Genomic DNA, 24,376 nt, shown 5'->3' on the forward strand with positions numbered 1-24,376 from the left:
AGTAAAAAAGTCTTACTTTCTAAAATTACATCAACTACCTAGCTGTCTTAGGAAAAAGAAAAGAAGTACTCCTTAAATACACTATTAAAGTGAAAATACTAAGATCTAAACCATTTCTTACTTGGATATAATTGTGTCTCTTTTTTCACCTCAAGTCCAGGGCAGAGAACATGGATGTTCACATTATAACTAAATTGAATCAGGAAGATTAGGGTCCCCTTTCAGAGCCGTTATCAATTAAAAATTAATTAAATTTTCTGGTTTTTGTGTAAAAGAAATTACCAAGCTTGCAACATTTTTTTTTTTTTCCTTTTATGGTCATACCTGCAGTATATGGAAGTTCCAAGCCAGGGGTCAAACTGGAGTGCAGCTGGGGCCTACACCACAGCAACACTGGATCTGAACCACCTCAGTGACCTACGCCACAGCTTATAGTAACGCCAGATCCTTAACCCACTGAGTGAGGCCAGGGATTGAACCTGTATCCTCACAGAGACAACACTGGGTTCTTAACCAGCTGAGGCAAATTTGTAACACTTTATATACAATTATATGATATTTCAAATTCTCTCAAGGATCAGAAAAAAATTTAAGTAGAAGAAAATGTATCAAACATGGAATATGACCTGATGCTATTTAATATTTAAAATATATGAAAACTTTAGTAAAATCCTACTACATTTAAAGTTGAAACTGAAGCATATCAAAAAAATAATTCACGTTCTTTAAAGTTCTTACCACAATCATTTCTGAAGGTTCTAATACAAGACAATCACATCCTCTTTTTCCTCCAAACTGCTTACCAAAACTATAAAACCAAAAAAATAATTTCTTTAGCAGAGGTTATAAATAAAATACATCAATATAGAAAAAAAGTGAACCCTCCCAAAAACTAGATGTTAACCAAGAAATTCTATTTCTACCACTTGCACTAGTAACATTTTCTTTAAAAAACAAAATGAAAACAAAAACTTGCCTTTTACTTGCCCAGATATAAGTGGTCTTAATACACACCGTCTGTTATTACTTCAAAAATCCTTCCTTTAATAACTAGTCTCTAACACTGATTAAGTGAAAGCTATCTGCCTAATTTCAAATTCTGAACACCTATCAATATTTGAATTAAAGTAAAATCATACTACAAGAGAGTGAAGAAACACTTATGGAGTATAAAAGTAATTTTTTGAGAGTGATATTAGATAACAGTTATCAAAAACTTTAGAAGTATTTACATTTGAACATATTAAAAATGTAGTAAGATACAGAAGTGATTAATTTTTAAAGATGAAAGTATTGGAGCCACTGGCTGGTTCTTTAGAATAAATTAAAACTGCAATAGTACTAAAAGATAATTCATACATTTATATGTTCCTTATTTGGGAGAAAGATTCTAAGTAAATCAAGAAAGATAATAAATTTAAAAAAAATCAATGGTTTCATTTAAAAGATAAACTGAATCTTTTAAAAGATGGGTAATAGAAAGATATGAGACGCAAAAGGTTAACATAACATACTTAATGAGAGTGAATATAAAAGAAATTATAAAGACAATCTAAAACAGTAATAATGAAAATTATATACCATGGCCAATTAAATATTTAAATAAAATATTACAAAAATACTTTAAAAACTGTACTAGTAATGAAAGCAAACTAACAAAAAACAGACTTTGTAGAGAAATACAGAAATCACATTAAAAAAAAAAAACCCCACAATTTTGTTGATGCATTGAAAACAGGGCTTACAGGGTTCCCTTTGTGGCTCAGAGGAAACGAATCTGACTAGTATCCATGAGGATGCAGGTTCGATTCCCAGCCTCGCTCAGTGGGTTAAGGATCCAGTGTTGCCATAAGCTGTGGTATAGTTCGCAGATGTGGCTCAGATCTGATGTTGACGTGGCTGTGGCGTAGGCCAGCGACTACAGCTCTGACTCAATCCTTAGCCTGGGACCCTCCAAATGCCACAGGAGCAGCCCCAAAAAGACAAAAACAAATGAAAAAACAAAAACAAAAACAAAGAGGGCTTACTAAAAGAAGTGATTATGGCATATACTTTTACAAAGAAGCTCAATGTTATAAAAATGTCAATTCTCCACAAAGTATAAGGTTACATACAAATATTAGTTTAGAGCAAAATCCTAAATCAAAATCCAAAAGAAATTAATTTTGAACATAACAAAAAAAATCACTTGTTTTTTATTAAGCAACGACTTGTGTTTTTCATTTGTATTTCCCACCCCAAAACTCTTAACTCATCTAATACATAAAAAATTAAAAGCAAATTTTTAAAAAGTTTGCTTTCATTTAAGATGGAACAACAGACTAGATTTACTCTCCTACCTGAAAACACTAGAAAATAGACAAAACATATTAAACAACAGTTTCAAGAAATTGGAAAGCAGGCAGGCCAGAGTTGTGATCCCTGAGAATACAAGTTAAAAACCAGGATGACCCTTAAAATATACCAATGTTACTATGTACATGTAAGTTCCGGGTGCAGTGGGTAATGGGGAAAAGATCTTTAACATTTATAAGGCAAGGAACAGGAAACAAGGGAGCATCAGAAAGGGAGAGGAAGAGACAGAGAGTACTAGAATGTGCATAGGAGAGTATGTGGGAGTGCACATATGTATGCTCTGGTGATCCTTAGAAAGATTCCCTTAAATCTCTGTGTAAGTACTATGAATATGTGAGAAAAAAACAATTACAAGCCAGCGTGGAAAGATCACATAATACAAGGAGCGCCAGGTAGGATCTTCAGAAGTCTATTTCCTTTGTAATGTGATAAATCAGTCCTACACTAAAGAAGTGTGGGATTCACTTAAGCAAATCTTAAAGACTCAAAATGGATTCCAATTAGCTAAACTGCATGTCAGAAAGTCTAATACCACACTAAAGAAATACAACAAAAGCTGGAACCTAGCAACACAGAAGCTACGATGTCCACCGTCCAGTAAAACAAAACAAAGTTATGCAAACAGGAATATATGATCCATAACCAAAGAAAAAAAAAATCAATAAAAACAGACCCAAGCTCAACATCACTAATTATTAGAGAAATGCAAATAAAAACTACAATGAGGTACCACCTCACACCAGTCAGAATGGCCATCACTAACAAGCCAACAAATAATAAATGCTGGACAGGGTGTGGAGAAAAGGGTACCCTCCTCCACTGCTGGTGGGAATGTAAACTAGTACAATCACTATGGAAAACAATATGGAGGTACCTTAAAAACTAAATACAGAACTATCATGTAATCCAGCAATCCCACTCCTGGGCATATATCCAGCTAAACCTTTTTTCCAAGAAGATACATGCACCCCTATGTTCACTGCAGCACTATTCACAATAGCCAAGACATGGAAACAACCTAAATGTCCATCAACAGATGACTGGATTAAGATGTGGTACACATACACAGTGGAATGCTACTCAGTCACAAAAAAGAACAAAATAATGCCATCTGCCTTAACATGGATGAACTAGAGACTCTCATACTGAGTGAAGTAAGTCAGAAAGAGAAACACCATATGATATCACTTACATCTAGAATCTAATATATGGCACAAATTAACCTATCTACAGAAAAGAAAACAAACTCATGGACATGAGGAACAGATATGTGGTTGCCAAGAGGGAGGGGGAGGGAGTGGGATGGACTGGGAGTTTGGGGTTAGTAGATGCTAACTACTGCATTTGGAGTGGATAAGCAATGAGGTCCTACTGTATAGCATAGGGAACTATATCCAATTACTTCTGATATAATATGATGGAAGATAATATGAGAAAAAGAATGTATATATACATGTAACTTGGTCACTTTGCTGTACAGCAGAAATTGACAGAACACTGTAAATCAACAATTTAAAAAAAAAAAAAGAACCAGAACTGTTAGCAGTAAGAGATCAACAGACAAGAATAGTTAAACAGCTGCTTCTAGGTATGTTCCATCTGTTCAAGAAATCAAACATGGAACACAATAAAGAAGGAAACATTACATATATAAAAAAGACCTAGTGTAATGTTCTACCACATCACACATGTAGACATGTAATTACTGGTTGTCACATTTTTTAGTAGTGCTAAAAAATTACTGAGTGCTTCATGCAACATCAACTTGATAGGTCCATTATAAAGTTTCCTCTCAATTTTCCATCTATAAGTTTGAACATCCACTTTTGATCACTGAGAACACCTAAAGTGCTATTTCGGGGCTAATGAAAAAGGCATTTTATAATTCTACCAATTCCACTGAATTTATCAGTCAGAACACTGAGATAAAGATACTCCCTTATCAACTACTTGTGTTCCCGAAATAATAATTTATACAAGGCATGAGAAAAGCTGCAATGAGGATTACATTATTGTATATTAAGTAAATCCAATAACTCTGTTTTTAAAAGAAACACTGGAAATAAATGAATTAAATATAAAAATATAAATATATTTTTAAATATAAAGTTATAAATATATAAATATACTAAAAACTGGAGTTCCCATGGTGGCTCAGTGGTTAACGAATCCAACTAAGAACCGTGAGGTTGTGGATTCAATCCCTGGCCTTGCTCAGTGGGTTAAGGATCCAGTGTTGCCGTGAGCTGTGGTGTAGGTCACAGACGTGGCTCGGATCTGGTGTTGCTGTGGCTCTGGCGTAGGCCGGTGGCTACGGCTCTGATTAGACCCCTAGCCTGGGAACTTCCATATGCCACGGGTGCGGCCCTAGAAAAAAAAAAAAAAGACAAATACATAAATAAACTAAAAACCAACTGTTTTATTGTATATTGCAGTAAACAATGTGAAAAAATCTTCTAATCCCATTAAAAGCTGAATAAAAGCACAGAATACGTGGGATAAATTCATTAAAACATGTGCAAGACCTCCAAAGAAATGTCAAGTAAAAAAATTAAAACACTGTGAAGATAAATTAAAAATGTCCCAAACGAAACGAGATATTATCTTGCCTATGGAGTGAACTGTTCTATGAATTCAATACAATCAACAAGTTGCCTTAGAGAAACTGACATGAGGAGTCTAAAATTTACGTAAAAATGTAAAAGGCCTAAAACAGCTTAAACAATTTTGGAAAACAACAAAGCTAGAATATTTATTTTATATTGCAAGACCTATTTTTATAAAGCTAGAATACTCAAGACTTTTTGTTTGTTTTTGTCTTTTTGCCTTTTCTAGGGCTGCTCCCACGGTATATGGAGGTTCCCAGGCCAGGGGTCGAATCAGAGCCATAGCCACCGGCCTACGCCAGAGCCACAGCAATGCCAGATCCAAGGCACATCTGCAACCTACACCACTGCTCAAGGCAATGCCGGATCCTTAACCCACTGAGCAAGGTCAGGGATAGAACCCAAAACCTCACGGTTCCTAGTAGGATTTGTTAACCACTGCGCTAACAATGGGAACTCTAGCAAAGTGGGATCTGAGCCACGTCTGCAACCTACACCACAGCTCACGCACGGCAATGCCGGATCCTTAACCCACTGAACGAGGCCAGGGATCGAACCCTCAACCCCATGGTTCCTAGTCGGATTCGTTAACCACTGAGCCATGATGGGAATTCCTCAAGACTGTACAGCATCGGATTAACTTTTAGATGAGTGAAACAAGACGGAGAGAACAAAAAAATCAGATCCATACGCACATGTTCAACTGATTTTTTACAAAAGTGCCATGGAAATTCAATGGAAGTAAAGATGTATTCTTATCTAATAATGGTGATAAAACAACTGGATATTAACACGTACACACACACAAACACACACACACACACAAAGCAAGATCTTAACACCATTAGAGAAAATGAAAAAAATTATAATTCTCACTGAAACAGAATTTTTTTTGTCTTTTTGCTATTTCTTAGGCTGCTCCCGAGGCACATGGAGATTCCCCGGCTAGGGGTCGAATCAGAGCTGTAGCAGGTGGTCTACACCAGAGCCACAGCAACTCAAGATCCGAGCCGCGTCTGCAACCTACACCACAGCTCACGGCAACGCCGGATCCTTAACCCACCGAGCAAGGGCAGGGACCGAACCCGCAACCTCTTGGTTCCTAGTCGGATTCGTTAACCACTGCGCCACGACGGGAACTCCCGAAACAGAATTTTTGTAAACATCTGATAAGGGTAAGGAAGTTTCCTTCCACATATCTAGTATTTAAATAGTATCTAAAATGTTTTGTCATGAACCAGTTTTTAGATTTTGTCAAACATTGATTTTCTGTGTTTACTGAAAAGACCATGTGGTTTCTGTCCATCCCTTTACTAATAGAATTACTCTATTAGTTGATGTCATGTTAATTATGGATGTTAAACCTCCTTGCATTCCTAGGATAAAGCCAAGTTGCATTCACAGCTGCATTTAGTTTTCTGTTACTTTGTTAATGACTTCAGCATGTACATTCATGAGAGATAACCATTTGTAGCATTTCTTTTGATATTTTTGTATGGATAATACTATATAATCAGGATAATACTATATGCATCAAAGAGGTTGAAAATGTTCTTTCTTCCCCTATTTCCCACAAGAGTTTGCAAAGGATATATAAAATTGTTTCAATAAATTTTTTTTAAAAAAACCCCAACACTAAGCAGTAAAGCCATCTGGGTCTGGGTCTATGGTAATATATGTAAATACTAATTTATTTATTTACCTTTTGTTTTGGCCATGCCCACGGCATGTGGAAGTTCCTAGGTCAGAGATCAAACCTGCACCACAGCAACATGTCAAGCTGCTGCAGTGACAACACCAGACCCCCAACCCTCTGTGCCACAAGAAACTCCTAATTTATTCACTTTCTATAAATATACTCAAAGTTTCTATTTCTTTTTGAGTGTATTTATGGTAATGTATGTCTTTTTAAGATTTGCCCAATTTTCTGGTATTAAGTGGCTCATAAAATTCCCTAACAATATTTTTAATTACTTTCTAGGAAAGTAATATCCCCTCTTTCATGCCTGATTTTGGTTATGTGTGTCTTCTTTTAAATGGTCAATCCAACTCTAGGTTTAATAATTTTTGTAGATTTTTAAATGTCTTTTTTTTATAAATTATAGTTGATTTACAATGTTGAGCCAATTTCTGCTGTATAGCAATGTGACTGAGTCACACATATATATCCATTCCTTTTCTTGTATTATCTTTCAAGATGATCTATGTGAAGAGATTGGATGTATTAGTTCCCTGTGCTATAGAGTAGGATCTCATTGCTTATTCATTCTAAATGTAACAGTCTGCATATACTAACCCCAAATCTCCACTCCAGTGCACACTAAAGAACCAACATTTCATTTCATTTTTTTCTTTCTTTTTTTTTTTTTTTTTTAAGGGCCAAACCCACAGGATATGGAAGTTCCCAGGCTAGGGGTCAAATCAAAGCTACAGCTACTGGCCTAAGCCCCAGCCACAGCAGCACCAGATCCAAGCCACGTCTGCAACCTACACCACAGCTCATGGCAACGCTGGATCCTCAGTCCACTGAGCAAGGCCAGGGATCGAACCCGCAACCTCATGGTCACTACTCTGATTAGTTTCTACTGCGCCCCAACAGGAACTCCTCACTTCATTTATCTTCAAACTTTACTTCTGCTCACTTTGAGTTTACTTTGTTATTCTTATTCTTAAGCTAGAAACCTACTTAAAGATGACTGAAGTGAATACTTCTAAAAATTCTCAAATTCTTTTCTCATAAAAGTACTACAGGAGTTCCCATCATGGCTCAGTGGAAATGAACCTGACTGGCATCCATAACGATGTGGGTTCAATCCCTGGCCTTGCTCAGTGGGTTAAGGATCTGGTGGCGGCATGAGCTGTGGTGTTGATCACAGACATGGCTCTGATTCGACTCCTAGCTTGGGAACCTCCATATGCCAAGGGTGTGGCCCTAAAAAAGACAGACAAAAAAAAGTACTACATATTTTCCTCTAAGGGACTTCAGTTATGATTTGTGTTCATTTTCATTGATTTCAAAGTATTTTCTAATTTCTGCCTTCAACTCTACCTTGACCTATGGATCATTTACAGAAGTGTTGTTTATATTCCTACATTTTGCTCTGGTATTGATTATAAATCAATATCAATATACTCAGAGGATAAATTTTATGATTTCAATTCTTTTTAATTTACTGAGACTTGTTTTCTGGCCTAGACTATGTTCTATCTTGGGGAATGATGGCAATTACATATCATATCAAAGTGGTTGACAGTACTTTTTAAGCTTTATCTTTATTAAATTTTTATGCTTGCAGTTCTATCAGTCTTTGACTGTAGTTCTGAAATGCTCAGCCATAACTATTGAACGTCTATCAATATTTCTAGTCTGTTAGCTTTTACTTATTTTAGAACTCTGAATTTAAATCCACATGCAATAAAATTGTGTTCTTAATGTACTGATCCTTCTAGTGCTATGAAATTTTGCTCATCTCTAATAATAGTTCCTCTTTTACACTCTATTTTGACTCATATTGACATATCCACTCCTGTTTGCTTATAAGTAAAATTTGCACTGGATATCACCTTCTGTACTTTCCTTTCAATGTATTAGCCACTTGGAAGCTAAAACACTTCCTGAAGACAACATTTAACTGGATCTTTGTTACAGAATCTGATAAACTCTATCTTTTGACTGGTATGTTGAAATCATGCAAATGCAATGAAATTATTAACATGGTTGGATTATGTCTTCTATTTTCCTATTTATTTTGTAAATGCATCATTTATCTGGTTCCTGTCTCTCCTTTACGGCCATCATTTCTGTTAGTGAATATTTTTAGTGTACTATTTAAATTCCTTTGATTTTTTGGGGTAATATTCTTTATGGTTCATCTAGGAATTACAACATGTATCACAAATAAAGTGAGGCTGTCTAATCTCACCACTTTTGACCAACACTGTACTGCAGATTCTGGCCATGTAATAAGACAAGAAAAGAACTTAAAGGCATATAGAATGGGAAGGAAGAAATAAAACTGCCTTCACCAAAGACTGATTCTGTATGTAGATAACTCTAAGGACCTATGACTTAACTACTAGCCCTTAAGAGCATATCAAGGTCACAGGATATAAAATCAATATAAAAAAACCAAATGTTGGAGTTCCCGTCGTGGCGCAGTGGTTAACGAATCCGACTAGGAACCATGAGGTTGCGGGTTCCGTCCCTGCCCTTGCTCAGTGGGTTAAGGGTCCGGCGTTGCCGTGAGCTGAGGTGTGGGTCGCAGACACGGCTCGGATCCCTCGTTGCTGTGGGTCTGGCGTAGACCGGTGGCTACAGCTCCGATTCGACCCCTAGCCTGGGAACCTCCATATGCCTCGGGAGCGGCCCAAGAAAAGGCAAAAAGGCAAAAAAAAAAAAAGAAAGAAAACAAAGCCATTCAGAATAGCATCAAAAGTAAAAAATATTAAGAAGTAATTTAACAAAAGTGTAAGATACACTGAAACTTGCAAAATATTACTAAGCGAGATTAAAGAGATGCGAATACATGAAGAAATAATCCATGGTCACACATGAAAGATACAATTTTGTTAATATTACAAGTCTTCCCAAATTATTCTACAGATTCAAATATTCCTGGACTTCCAGTTTCCACTTGGGCATGTAAGAATCCTGGAAATCGCCACTCTGTCCTGACTACAAATAGAAAGTTGAACAGAGTGAAAAATCAGTAAGTCTTCTTAGATGTGCACGGGAACTAAAGTAATAAGGCAACTGCTGTCCCCAAATTGGAGAAAATGACAAATACAGAAAATCAAAACGTAAACAGCAGAAATCTCTGAGGAAACTACTGCCAGGATAGGAAAAATTGAGCTACAATTGGTGAACAAACTGGAAGCTCAGGGTAGGCTACTCTGAGAGAGAAAAACTCCAGGAAGAGAGATTCATTGACAGGACTGCCACAATTTATTGAGTTTTACATCAGAGATCTCTACCAGGTTCTCACAGTTAATAACAGAGAAAAAGCCCCTTATGCTCTTGGCAGGAGAATGGAAAAGGAACTATTTTGAAACATGTTACAGCATTCTTAAGACCACTCACCCTTTGGAGAAACTATTCCATCAGAGCCTAACAAACCTGCACACCAAAGAGAAATACAGTATGATTCTGACTGTGTGACACTGGAAAATGCAAAACTGTTAAGACAATAAAAACCAGTGGATGCCAAGGGTTGGGGGAAAGGAGGAATGAAGAGGCAAAACTTTGGGGAATTTCAGGGCTGAGAAACTATTCTGTATGATATTATAACGGTGGATAAATATCTTTATATATTTGTCCAAACACAGAGAATATACAACACTAAGAGTGAATCCTAACTAACCTTGGTATTTTGGGTGATAATGCAGGTTCATCAACAAACAAATGTACCACTTCGGTACCATAATGGGGAAGGCTACGCAAGGGTAGAGGCAGAGAGGATGTGAAAAACTCTATCTTTTTTTTGCTCTGTGCTCTAAACCTAAAATTGCTGTAATAAATACAATCTATGTTGACATAAACAATAAATCATTTCTTATGAAAATCCCCTCAGGTTTTATTTATAAATCAACAAGTAGATCCTTACATTTATAAAGAGAAATAAAGGACCTAAAACAAACAAAACCATTCTAAAATTGAAAAAGTTGAGAGACTTACAATACTGATTTGAAAACTTACAATAAGTGGTTAAAAAAAAAGTGATAATAATTAAGACAGCATTATTGGTACAAAGATAGAAAACTATGTAATGAAACAGAATAAACATTAGTTCAGAATAAACAAACATCATACATATGGTCAACTCTTTTTCAACCAAAGTACTATGACAATTTAATGCCTTTTCATCAACTGGCATTGGGCCAATAGCTATCCTTAAGCAAAAACAAAAACAAAAATTAAGTCATAATGGACACAGACCAAAATATAACAACTAAAGCTGAAAACATTCTAGAAAATAATAATGAAAGTAAATAACTGTGAGGTTAGGTTAAACAAAATATCCTTATGCACCACAGCTACAGCAATTTTGGATGCAAGCTGCATCTGCAACCTACAGGGCAGCTTGTGTAACACCAGATCCTTAACCCACTGAGCAAGGCCAGGGATCAAACCCACATCCTCATGAATGGGTTCTTAACTTGCTGAACCACAACAGGAACTCCAAAAAAGCTTAAAGTGAATTTCACGAAATTTTAAAAGACTTGTGCTTCAAAAGATGCTACAAAGTAAAAGACAAGCCACAGGGGGAAAAAAAATATGCAAGCCATATCTAATAGGGAACTTGAATCCAAAATACAGTTTTCAAAACTTGATAAGACAAAAAAAACAATTAAAAATCATATATCTTTAAAAAAATTTGTATCTAGAACATACAAAAATTCTTACAACTTGATAAGAAAACAAACAATATACATAAAAAATGAAGAAAGCTTTGAATAAACATTTCAGTGAAGAAGGTATGGGAATGCCTAAGGAGCACATGAAAAGATCCTCAAGGTACTAGTCACTACTGCAAAGTCACTGAGATACTACTGTTAAACACACACTAAACAATCAAAACACTGTCAATACCAAGTGATGGAGAGGATGTGGAAAAAAGATACATTATATATGTTCCTCATAAGAAAGTAAAATAGTAATGGTCAATTAAAATATCCGACCCTTTCCTGAAAAATTAAATATACACTTATATGACACAGCAAATCCACTTGAGTATATGTGGAAAGAAATAAAAATACACAGCCCATATAAAGACTAGGAGGTGAATCCTGATAGCTCCATTACTCAAATAAGCCCCTAAACTAAAGAAAATTGTCAAAATTCTCATCTTCTCATGAATGGCTACACAAAATGTGGTATCTTCATGGAATTAGATGCAATTTAACAATTTTTTAAAAAAAGACATGTTACAAATGTTACAGTCTAACTAGGGATGGGAGCCCCTGTCATGGCTCAGTGGTTAACGAATCCGACTAGGAACCATGAGGTTTCGGGTTTGATCCCTGACTTTGCTCAGTGGGTTAAGGATGCGGCATTGCCATGAGCTGTGGTATAAGGCACAGACGTGGCTCAGATCTTATGTTGCTGTGGCTCTGCTGTAGGCCAGCAGCTACAGCTCCAATTCGACCCCTAGCCTGAGAACCTCCATGTGCCACATGGGAGCGGCCCTAGAAAAGAAAAAAAAGAAAAAAAAAAATAAGGATGGGCCAGAGACGAGATTAAGATGGAGGAATAGAAGGACTGGAGCTCAACTTCTCTCCTAAAAACAAAATTCACAACTAAAGACTGAGCACTCTTCACCCAAATGAACTGGAAACCTTAAAAAAGATACCGTACTCCAGGAGTTCCCGTCGTGGCACAGTGGTTAATGAACCCGACTAGGAACCATGAGGTTGCGGGTTCGATCCCTACCCTTGCTCAGTGGGTTAACGATCCGGTGTTGCCTTGAGCTGTGGTGTAGGTTGCAGGCGTGGTTCGGATCTTGCATTGCTGTGGCTCTGGAGTAGACTGGCAGCTACAGTTCCAATGGGATCCCTAGCCTGGGAACCTCCACATACCTCGGGAGCGGCCCAACAAATAGCAAAAAGACAAAAAAAAACAAAGTAGGAAATTTGGAGTTCCCATCATGGCGCAGTGGTTAACGAATCCGACTAGGAACCATGAGGCTGCGGGTTCGCTCCCTGCCCTTGCTCAGTGGGTTAAGGATCTGGCGTTGCCGTGAGCTGTGGTGTAGGTTGCAGACACGGCTCGGATCCTGCGTTGCTGTGACTCTGGTGTAGGCCGGTGGCTACAGCTCTGATTAGACCCCTAGCCTGGGAACCTCCATATGCCGCAGGAGCGGCCCAAGAAATAGCAAAAAAAAAAAAAAAAAAAAAAAAAAGATACCCTACTCCAGAAGAAAAAGAGGAGGCCACATCCACAGGTAGGAGGGGTGATTTGGCAATATAAACAACCCCATACCTCCTGGGTGGGAAGCCCCATAGACTGGAAATTAACTAGTTCACAGAGACTCTCCTACAGGAGTGAAAGTTCTAAGCCCCAAATCAAGCTCTCATGTGTGGGGATCTGGCACAGGGAGAAAGAGCCCCGGAGCATCCGGCATTGAAGGCCAGTGGGGTTTGGGCGCAGGAGCTCCACAGGACTGGGGGAAATGGAGACCCCATTCTTAAAAGGCACACACAGACTTTCACGTGCACTAGGTCCCAGGACAAAGCAAAGTCTCCATGGGAATCTGAGTCAAACCTGACTGCAGTACTTGGAGGACATCCTGGGAAAACAGGGATAAACGTGGCTTGTTGTGAGGGAAGGACATTGAAAGCAAAGCTCTCGGGAATATTTAGCAGCTGCCTTTCTCTGGAGGTGGCCATTTTGGGAAAATATGGCCCCATCCATGAGTCAGTGCTGAGAAGACCCAGGGCAAACAACAATCCAGGTGGGATCACAGCCCCACCCCTCAGGAAACAGGCTGCCTAAAGAACCCTCAGGCACACAGCTGCCTCTAATTCCAACCAGAAACAAAGCCCCACCCACCAGAGGGGTGAGAATCAGCTCCACATACCAGTGGGCAGGCTTCAGCCCCTCCCATCAGGAAGCCTACAGCAAGCCCCCCCCCATACCAACTTCAGCCACAGGGGGGCAGACATCAGAAGAAAGGGAGGCTACAATTCTACTCTGTAAAAAGGTCACCACACCAAAAACCTATAAAAATGAAAAAAACAGAGAACTATAACTCAGACGAGGGAGAAAGGAAAAACCCCAGAAAATCAGCTAAGCCATGAGGAGATTCTCAGCCTCCAGGAAAAAGACTTTAGACTGTCGATGCTGAAGATGATGCAAGACGTTGGAAATCAACTGGAGGCAAAGATGGATAACTTACAGGAAACACTGACCAAAGAGATACAAGATATAAAACTTAAATAAGAAGAGATGCAAAATATAATAACTGAAATAAAAAATTCCCTAGAAGCAGCTAACAGCAGAATACAGGAGGCAGAAGAACGAATAAGCGAGGTGGAGGACAGGCTAGGGAAATTATGGATGTGGAACGGAAAAGAGAAAAAAGATCGAAAAGGAAAGAAGAGAGTCTCAGAGAACTGTGGGACAACATGAAAAGGACCAACATCCGTATTATAGGGATGCCAGAAGGAGAAGAGAGAGAGAAGGAGACAGAAAAAATATTCCAAGAGATAACAGCCGAAATCTTCCCTAACTTGGGGGAAGGAACCACTTGCTCAAATCCAGGAAGCACAACGAGTACCATATAAAATAAACACAAGGAGGAACACCCCGAGACACATACTAATCAAACTGACCAAAATTAAAGACAAAGAGAAAATCTTGAAAGCAGCTAGGGAAAAAAAATAAATAACATGCAAAGGAACCCCAATAAGGTTATTGGCAGATTTTTCAACAGAAACTCTGCAGGCCAGAAGGGAGTGGCATGATACACTTAACGTGATGAAAGGAAAAAACCTCCAACCAAGATTACTCTACCCAGCAAGGTTCTCATTCAGATTTGAAGGAGAAAGCAAAACCTTCACAGATAAGCAAAAGTTGAGAGAATTCAGCAATACTAAACCAACCTTACAACAAATACTAAAGGAACTTCTCTAGGCAGAAAAGAACAAGAGAAGAAGGAAAGAAAAAAGAGCAGCAAAAGCAAATCCAAAGCAATTACTACAAGGGCAATAAGAACATACATATCAATAATTACCTTAAATGTTAATGGACTAAACACCCCAACCAAAAGACACAGACTGGTGGAATGGATACAAAAACAAGACCCATATATATGCTGTCTTCAAGAGACCCACTTCACTTCTACAGACCCATACAAATTGAAAGTGAGAGGATGGAAGAAAATATTTCATACAAACGGGGATCAAAAGAAAGCTGGAATAGCAATACTCACGTCAGGAAAAATAGACTTTAAAATGAAGACTATTTTAAAGGAAAAAGAAGGACATTACATAACAATCAAAGGATCAACCCAAGAAGATATAACAATCTTAAATATCTACACGCCCAACATAGGTTCACCACAATATATAAGGCAACTGCTTAAAACCTTAAAAGGACAAATCGACAATAACACAATAATAGTGGGGGACTTTAACACCCCACTTACAACAATGGACAGATCAACCAGACAGAAAATCAATAAGGAAACACAGGCCCTGAATTATGCATTAAACCAGATGGATGTAATAGATATTTATAGGACATTCCATCCAAAAGCAACAGAATACACATTCTTCTCAAGTGCATATGGAACATGCTCTAAGATTGATCATATCCTGGGCTACAAATCCAACCTCAGTAACTTAAAGAAAATTGAAATCATATCAAGCATCTTTTCCAACCACAATGCTATACGACTGGAAATCAACAACAAGAAAAAAAACGTGCAAAAAACACAAACATATGGAGACTCAACAACATGCTACTAAATAACCAATGGATCACTAAAGAAATCAAAGAGGAAATTAAGAAATACCTAGAAGCAAATGACAACGAAAATACGACACTGCAAAACCTAAGGGATGCAGCAAAAGCCGATCTAAGAGGAAAGTTTATAGCAATAAAAGCCCACCTCAGGAAACAAGAAAAAGCTCAAATAAACAAGCTAACTTTACATCTCAAGCAGCTCGAGAGAGAAGAACACACAAGACCTAAAGTTAGTAGAAGGAAAGAAATCATAAAGATCAGAGCAGAAATCAATGAAATAGAAACAAGGAAAACCATAGAAAAGATCAATGGGAAAAAAAGCTGGTTCTTTGAAAAGATCAACAAAACTGATAAACCCTTAGCCAGACTTATCAAGCAAAAAAGAGGGAGGACTCAAATCAATAAAATTAGAAATGAAGAAGTAACAACGGACATCACAGAAATACAAAGGATCATAAGGATCATATGCAACTATATGCCAATGAAATGGAAAACTTAGAAGAAATGGACAAATTCTTAGAAAAGTACAATCTTCCAAGACTAAACCAAGATGAACTAGAAAAGAGGAATGGACCCATCACAAGAACTGAAATTGCAACTGTGATTAAAAAACTTCCAACAAACAAACAGGACCAGATGGCGTCACAGGCGAATTCTATCAAACACTTAGATAAGAGCTAACACCTCTCCTTCTGAAACTATTCCAAAAAATTGCAGAGGAAGGGATTCTCCCAAACTCATTCTATGAGGCCACCATCACCCTGATACCAAAACCAGACAAAGATACCACAAAAAAAGAAAACTACAGGCCAATTTCATTGATGAACATTGATACAAAAATCCTCAACACAATACTAGCAAACTGCATCCAACAACACATTAAAAGGATTGTACATCATGATCAAGTGGGATTTATCCCAGGGATGCAAGGGTTCTTCAATATCCGCAAATCCATTGGTGTGATACACCCCGTTAACAAACTGAAGCATAAAAACCATATGATCGGAGTTCCCATCGTGGCGCAGTAGTTAACGAATCTGACGAGGAACCACGAGGTTGTGGGTTTGGTCCCTGCCCTTGCTCCCTGGTTAACGACCCAGTGTTGCCGTGAGCTGTGGCGTAGGTTGCAGACACAGCTCAGATCCTGCGTTGTTATGGCTCTGGCGTAGGCTGGCAGCTACAGCTCTGATTAGACCCCTAGCCTGGGAATCTCCATATGCCGCGGAGCGGCCCAAGAAATGGCAAAAAGAGAAACAAACAAACAAAAAAACCCAAACAAACCATATGATCCTCTCAATAGACCCAGAAAAGGCCTTTGATAAAATCCAACACCCATTTCTGATAAAAACCCTTCAGAAAGTGGGCATAATGGGAACCTACCTCAACAAGATAAAGGCCATATATGACAAACCCACAGCAAACATCATTCTCAATGGTGAAAAGCTGAAAGAATTCTTTTTGAGATAAGGAACAAGACAAGGATGTCCGCTTTCGCCACTACTGTTCAACATGGTTCTCGAAGTCCTCGCCACAGCAATCAGAGAAGTAAAAGAAATAAAAGGAATCCAAACTGGAAAGGAAGAAGTAAAACTATCACTTTTTGCAGATGACATGATACTATACCTAGAGAATCCTAAAGACTCTACCTGGAAACTGTTAGAGCTCATCCACGAATTTGGCAAAGTCACAGGATACAAAATTAATACACCGAAATTGACGGCATTTCTATACACTAACAATGAAAGAGAAGAAAAAGAAATTAGGGAAGCAATCCCATCTACCATTTCACCAAAAGAATAAAATACCTAGGAATAAACGTACCTAAAGACTCAAAAGAACTGTACTCTGAAAACTATAAGACACTGATGAAAGAAATCAAAGATGACACAAACAGATGGAAAGATATACAATGCTCGTGGATTGAAACAGTTAATATTACCAAAATGACTACACTACCTAAGGCAATCTACAGATTCAATGCAATCCTTATCAAATTACCAAGGACATTTTTCACAGAACTCGAACAAAATATTTTAAAGTTTGTTTGGAAGCACAACACACCCAGAATAGCCAAAGACATCCTGAAAAAGAAAAATGGAGCTGGAGGAATCAGGCTTCTGGACTTCAGACTATACTACAAAGCAACAATCATCAAAACCGTATGGTATTGGCACAAAGACAGAAATATAGGATTCAACCCACGCACCTACCGCCAACTAATCTATGACAAAGGAGGCAAGGATATATAATGGAGAAAGGACAGCTTGTTTAGTAAGTGGTGCTGGGAAAAGTGGACAGCCACATGGAAAAGAATGAAATTAAAACACTCACTAACACCATACACAAAAATAAAATCCAAATGGATAAAAGACCTAGATATAAGACCAGACACTATAAAATTCTTAGAGGAAAACAGGTCAAACACTCTCTAATATAAACGACAGCAACATCTTCTCAGATCCACCTCTTAAGAGTATTGACAATAAAAACAAAAATAAACAAATGGGACAGAACCAAACTTCAAAGTTTCTGCACAGCAAAGGAAACCCTAAACAAAACGAAAAGACAACCCACAGAATCAAACTTCAAAGTTTCTGCACAGCAAAGGAAACCCTAAACAAAACGAAAAGACAACCCACAGAATGGGAGAACATATTTGCAAGTGAAGCAACTGACAGGGGATTCATCTCCAAAATTTATAAACGCCTTCTGCAGCTCCATACCAAAAAAAAAAAACAAACAGCCCCATCAAAAAATGGGCAGGAGATCTAAACAGACAGTTCTCCAAAGACATACAAATGGCCGAGAAACACATGAAAAGATGTTCAACACATCAAAACCACTCTGATGTACCACCTTACACCAGCCAGAATGGCCATCATCCAAAAGTCTACAAACAATAAGTGCTGGAGAGGGTGTGGAGAAAAAGGAACCCTAGTACTCTGTTGGTGGGGTTGTAAATTGGTGCAACCACTGTGGAAAGCAGTATGGAGATTCCTCAGAAAACTAAACATAGAACTACCATTTGATCCGACAATCCGACTCCCGGGCATCTATCCAGAGAAAACCACGACTCGCAAAGACACAGGTACTCCGATGTTCACTGCAGCACTATTTACAATAGCCAAGACATGGAAACAACCTAAATGTCCATCGACAGAGGAGTGGATCCAGAAGATCTGGTACATATACACAATGGAATATTACTCAGCCATTAAAAAGAACGAAATACCGGCATTCTTAGCAACATAAATAGACCTAGAAATTATCATGCTAAGTGAAGTCAGCCATACAATGAGACACCAACATCAAATGCTTCACTGACATGTGGAATCTGAAAAAAGGACAGACGGAACTTCTTTGCAGAACAGATGCTGACTCACAGACATTGAAAAACTTATGGTCTCTGGAGGAGACAGTTTGGGGGGTGGGGGATGTGCTTGGGCTGTGGGATGGAAATCCTGTGAAATCTGATTGTTATGATCATTATACAACTACAGATGTGATAAATTCATTTGAGTAAAAAAAAAGAATAGTGAAAAAAAATAAGTTTAAAAAATTAAAAAATACATATATATGTGTTACTTTCAGAACCAATAATGAAAAATCAATATTGATACTTTCATTTTGATTGAAGAGGAATAAAATATATATAACAATGATATACTATTCTCTACATACAATAACTATGGGCTCCTTAAATTATACTGCTTATGGCAGTCAAGAATGTAATAAAACAGGAGTTCCCGTCGTGGCGCAGTGGTTAACGAATCCAACTAGGAACCATGAGGTTGCGGGTTCGGTCCCTGCCCTTGCTCAGTGGGGTAACGATCCGGCGTTGCCGTGAGCTGTGGTGTAGGTTGCAGACGTGGCTCGGATCCCGCGTTGCTGTGGCTCTGGCGTAGGCCGGTGGCTACAGCTCCGATTCAATCCCTAGCCTGGGAACCTCCATATGCTGCGGGAGCGGCCCAAGAAATAGCAACAACAACAACAATAACAACAACAACAACAAAAAAAGAATGTAATAAAACGGATATTGTCACAAAAAAAAAAGGATGAACTAAGTGGAAAAAAACAAAACAAAAGACTGCTTTTAAATACTTGTAGAAAGCAGATATTGAGACTAAGTGTATCAGATTAATGGCAGAAAACTTTTTCAAGTAACGGAAGTCTTCTAAAACTGTGGTGTGCCAATGTAAACATTTCTTACAAATCATTAAAGTGTAAACTTATTATGGGTGAATTTTACAGTATGAATAGTATGTACCAGTAAAATCTATTTTAAGAAAACTGTCTAAGAATACACAGAAGAGAATCTTTACAAACTTAAAGTAGGCAAAATTAGTGAAAACATGTAAGCACTTCAAATAAAAGGGAAAAAAATCACCCTTCAGACTTTACCACACTTAAATAAATAAAAAGGCAAAACACAGTCTGGGAAAATACCTGCAATACATACATCTCACAAAGAACTTTTATGGATGATATATCAATAACTAATATAACTCAAAAATAAAAACACAACCTCAAAAGAACTGAGTCAGCTTTGAACAAAAGATATATGAATAGTCAAAAACTACATGCAAAAATGATAAATATGATTAGGTATCACGGAAATGAAAATTAATACCACAGTGATATACTATTACACACACACTAGCATAGCTAAAATGAAAAGACTAACCATATCAAGCATTTAAGAGGATGCTGAGCTTAATGGAATTCTCATAAACTGGTGGTAGAAATGTAAATGGTCAAACCTCTCAACAAAATATTTTGGCACTTTTTTAAAAATGTTAAATCTAACTACCATACAACTCAGCCACTCCACTTCTAGCTATTTACTTAAGAAAAACAAAAACATGTGTTCAAAGACTTGCACATAAATGTTCATAAATGCTTTATTTTTAAAGCCAAAAATGAGAAAACAACTTATTGTCTTTCAATAGATGAACGGATAAATACACTGAGGCAAAGCCATGGAATGGAATACTTCTGAGCAAATTTACAAAAATGATCTGCTGTTATACATGGTAGCATGAAGGAATCTCCAAAACATTATGCTAAGTAAAAAATCTTAGCTATAAAAAACTATACAATGTATTACTCCATTTATATAAAATAGAGGAAATGTAAACTGATCTGTATACCAGAAAGCAGAACAATGGTTGCCTGATGAGAAGGGCTCAGGAAGTCAGAGATTACAAAGAGATGAGATAAAAGGCATCTAGGAAAAATTTAGTTATGACTGTACTTAGTGAAAAACTGAAAGCTTGCACCTTCCCATCACCAACTTTCCTTTAGGACCGAAAACAAGTAAAAGATGCCTACTCTTTCTATGTCTCTTCAACCTTGTTATTACTTTTGTTTCTTCCCAGGGTATTAAAGCAGGAAAAAAAAAGGGGAGGGGAGAGTGGGGATTCACATTAGTGGGGGGGGGGGGCAAAAAAGCAAACTATGTCTATTCACAAATGACAAAACCATTTATTTAGAAAATCCTAAAGAACCTATAAAACAGCTACTGGAATATGTGAATTCAATAAGGATTCAAATACAAGATCAACATATATGACACCTAAACATTACAAAACTTTGCTGTGTGAAATTTAAGAAGATCTAAATAGAGTGCTGCACTTTGTTCATGGTTCAAGAGGCAACTGTTAAAATGTTAATACTCCCTAAATTGGTCTAAAGAGTCAGTGTATTCCCAATCAAAACCCAAGGCTTTATTTTCAAATTAACAAACCGGTCCCAAAATTCATATGAAATTATAAAGAACCTATAATAACCAAATGAACCAGGCAAAGTTGGAGGACCCATGCTCTCATTTTATAATTGATCATAAAGTTACTGTCATCAGGATAATGTGGTACTGGAACAGGTAGAAAAACAAACCAATTAAACTTAAACGAATATGCAAAGGTAATTCAGAGATAGTTTTGTCAACAAACACCACTGGAATAATTGAATATGCACAGGTAAAAAACTGAAGTTAGGCCCATTTATCATACCACGTGAGGAAAAAAAACTAGCTCAAATTTCATCACAGACTTAAAACTGATCATAGCAAGTAGGCAAAAAGATGCTCATTGTTATTAGTCTTTAGGAAAATGTAAATTTAAAAAACAACCCAAGGAGTTTCCACCATGGCTCAGCAGTAACGAACTTGACCAGTATCCATGAGATGTAGGTTCGATCCCTAGCCTTGTTCACTAGGTTAAAGATCCAGCACTGCTGTGAGCTGTAGTGTAGACTGCAGACGTGGCTTGCATCCCACGTGGCTGTGGCTGTAGTGTAGGCCAGCAGTTGCAGTTCCAATTTGACCCCTAGCCTGGGAACCTCCATATGCTGCAAGTTTGGCCCTAAAAAGCAAAAAAAAAAAAAAAATTAATTAAAATGTTAATTCATTATAAAAATATTACCGTAAGACTATAAATGATCAGATAAAATTTGACATTATAAAACCTATAATATATTGGCACAATATTGTATCCCAACAATACTTTAATTAAAAATACCTGTAATCAGAGTTCCCGTCATGGCTCAGTGGTTAATGAATCCGACTAGGAACCATGAGGTTGTGGGTTCGATCCCTGGCCTTGCTCGCTGGGTTAAGGATCCAGTGTTGCCATGAGCTGTGGTGTAGGTTGCAGACGCGGCTCGGATCCCATGCTGCTGTGGCTCTGGCATAGGCCGGCGGCTACAGCTCCAATTGGACTCCTAGCCTGGGAACCTCCATATGCCTCGGGAGTGGCCCAAGGCAGACATTGCTTGGATCTGGTGTTGCTGTGGCTGTGGCACAGGCCAGCAGCTACAGCTCCAACTGGACACCTAACCTGGGAACTTCCATATGCTGGTGTGGCCTAAAAAAAGGAAGACTAAAAAAACAAAAACAAAAACTAAAATGAACCACAAACAGATTCAGCCACATACCAATTAGGATATGTTAACCTACAATTAATTACTGACCTTACCAAGTGTGATGTGGAACAAATGAAAGTCTGCCACACTGATGGTGGGGGTATAAAATGAACACTCTGGCAGAGTATAGCACTTTCTTATAAGGTTAAACATCTACTAACTACATTAATCTAGCCATTGCTAGGTACATATTTAAAATAAATGAAAATATGTGTCTGCATGAAGATTTCCAACCCAGCTATTCCATTCCTACATATTTACTCAAGAGAAATGAAAGTATGTGTTCATATAAAGTCTTCTACACAAATGTTCATACACCACTAGCCAAAAATGGGAAAACATCTAAATGTCCATCAGTAGTTGAATGCAAAACAAATAGTGGTACAAACAAAAGGATACTGAAATAAAACTTACATACTGATATGCATAACATGGATAAACCTCAACATAACCTTACTAAGTATAAGATATCAGACAAGAGTATATATTGTATATATCACCTTATAGAAAATTTTAGAAAATGTATACTAATTTATAGTGACAAAAAAAAAATCTCCCTGGGGATCAAGGCAGAAAGCAAGTAAGGATGAAAGAGGTTTACGAAGAGGCTTGAGGAAATTCTGCAGGGGAAGGGAAGTGATGGATATGCTATATTTATTCAAAGTGTTATGGATGTATACATATGTCAAACTTATCAAATTACAAACTTCATGTGAAGTTTAGTTCATGTCAATTATACCTAAAGTTGTTAAAAAGATAGACTTAAAGAAACCAAAAATGCAAATCAAATGAGATAAAATGTGTGCAATATGTAGGCTTGCATCACAAATGTATTCAAAATTTCTACAACATAATAATAAAGACACACGCACACACACATATATACTCACTTAAAGATATTTCATAGAAGAATATACGGAAAGCAAAGGCCAATAATAAGCACAAGGAAAAAATGCTCAATGTCATTACTCAGCAGGAAAATGACAATTAAAACCAGTTAACAGTAACTAGAAGAGCTAAACTGAGACTGAGGACACCACATGTTGGTGAATACATAAAAATAAGAATCAAAATTTTGTTTTCCTTTTTCAGCCACACCTGCAGCATATGGAAGATCCTGGGCCAGGGGTCAAATCCAAGCTGTAGCTGCGACCTATGGTATAGCTGCAGCGATGCTCAATGATAAACCCACTGTATAGAGTTGGGAATTGTACCTGTGCCAGCAGAGACACAATGCTGGATTCTTAACCTGCTGCAGCACAGCAGAAAATCCTAGGAACTGAACTTTAATGCCTTGCTGGTGGGAGTCTAAAATGGTACAACCACCATGAAATATAGTTCAGCAGTTCCTCACAGCTTCTCTATTAAACTTCAAGACACATTATAACGCTACAATTACAACACTGTAGTATTCGAGTAGGACAGTAAAAATCTAATGGAAAAGATTAGGATTTCAGAAACAGGTGCACATATGTGAATATCTGATTTATGAAAAAGCTGGCAGTGAATGAGAGTCAGAGAAGAGCATACAAGAATCCATATGGAAAATCATGCAACACTATACTACACTCAAAAATTAACTCTAAGTAGACTATAGGTCTAAAAGAGAGGAAAACAAGAAAAGTTCTACAAACTAACCAGGAAAATATCTTAAGACCTCAGCTACAGAAATATTTTTTAAGCAAAGAAAACAAAAAGGAAAAGACTGAATGGTTCTCCATTAGTTAAGAACTGTGCTCATCCAAAGATATTACTAAGAGAATAAATAGTACAAGACACACAATGAGGGAAACAACATTAGTGACGAAAATAACCAAGGAAGAATTCTTATACAGAATATACAAAGAAGTTCCACATCTCAATAACAAAAACACAGTGCATTAGAAAAATGAGGAACAAACTTAAAGAAACACTTTACAAAAGATTATTTAAATGAAAATATATTCAACTCATTAGCAAGCAGTAATATGCAAATCAAAACTAAAATAAAATATATACTTAATAGAATGAAACTAAGCAATAAAAAAAT

General features: G+C 37.4%; 1 protein-coding gene across 7 annotated transcripts in view; it reads right to left on the minus strand.

Moving 5' to 3' along the window:
- Nucleotides 1-24,376, minus strand: part of RAPGEF6 (Rap guanine nucleotide exchange factor 6) — a 226,774-nt gene that overhangs the window by 153,719 nt on the left and 48,679 nt on the right. For 6 of the 7 annotated variants that reach the window (XR_007134590.1, XM_047778562.1, XM_047778563.1 and 3 more), the window contains exon 5: nt 739-808. The exons of the other annotated variant lie outside the window; for it this stretch is intronic. Coding sequence is in view for 5 of the 6 variants with exons in the window: in XM_047778562.1 (XP_047634518.1) it covers nt 739-808 (70 nt within the window). In the remaining variant the exon portion in view is untranslated. The remainder of the gene's footprint in view (nt 1-738; nt 809-24,376) is intronic. 7 annotated transcript variants of the gene reach the window in all.

The sequence above is a fragment of the Phacochoerus africanus genome, chromosome 4, assembly GCF_016906955.1.
Source record: "Phacochoerus africanus isolate WHEZ1 chromosome 4, ROS_Pafr_v1, whole genome shotgun sequence".
NCBI lineage: Eukaryota > Metazoa > Chordata > Mammalia > Artiodactyla > Suidae > Phacochoerus > Phacochoerus africanus.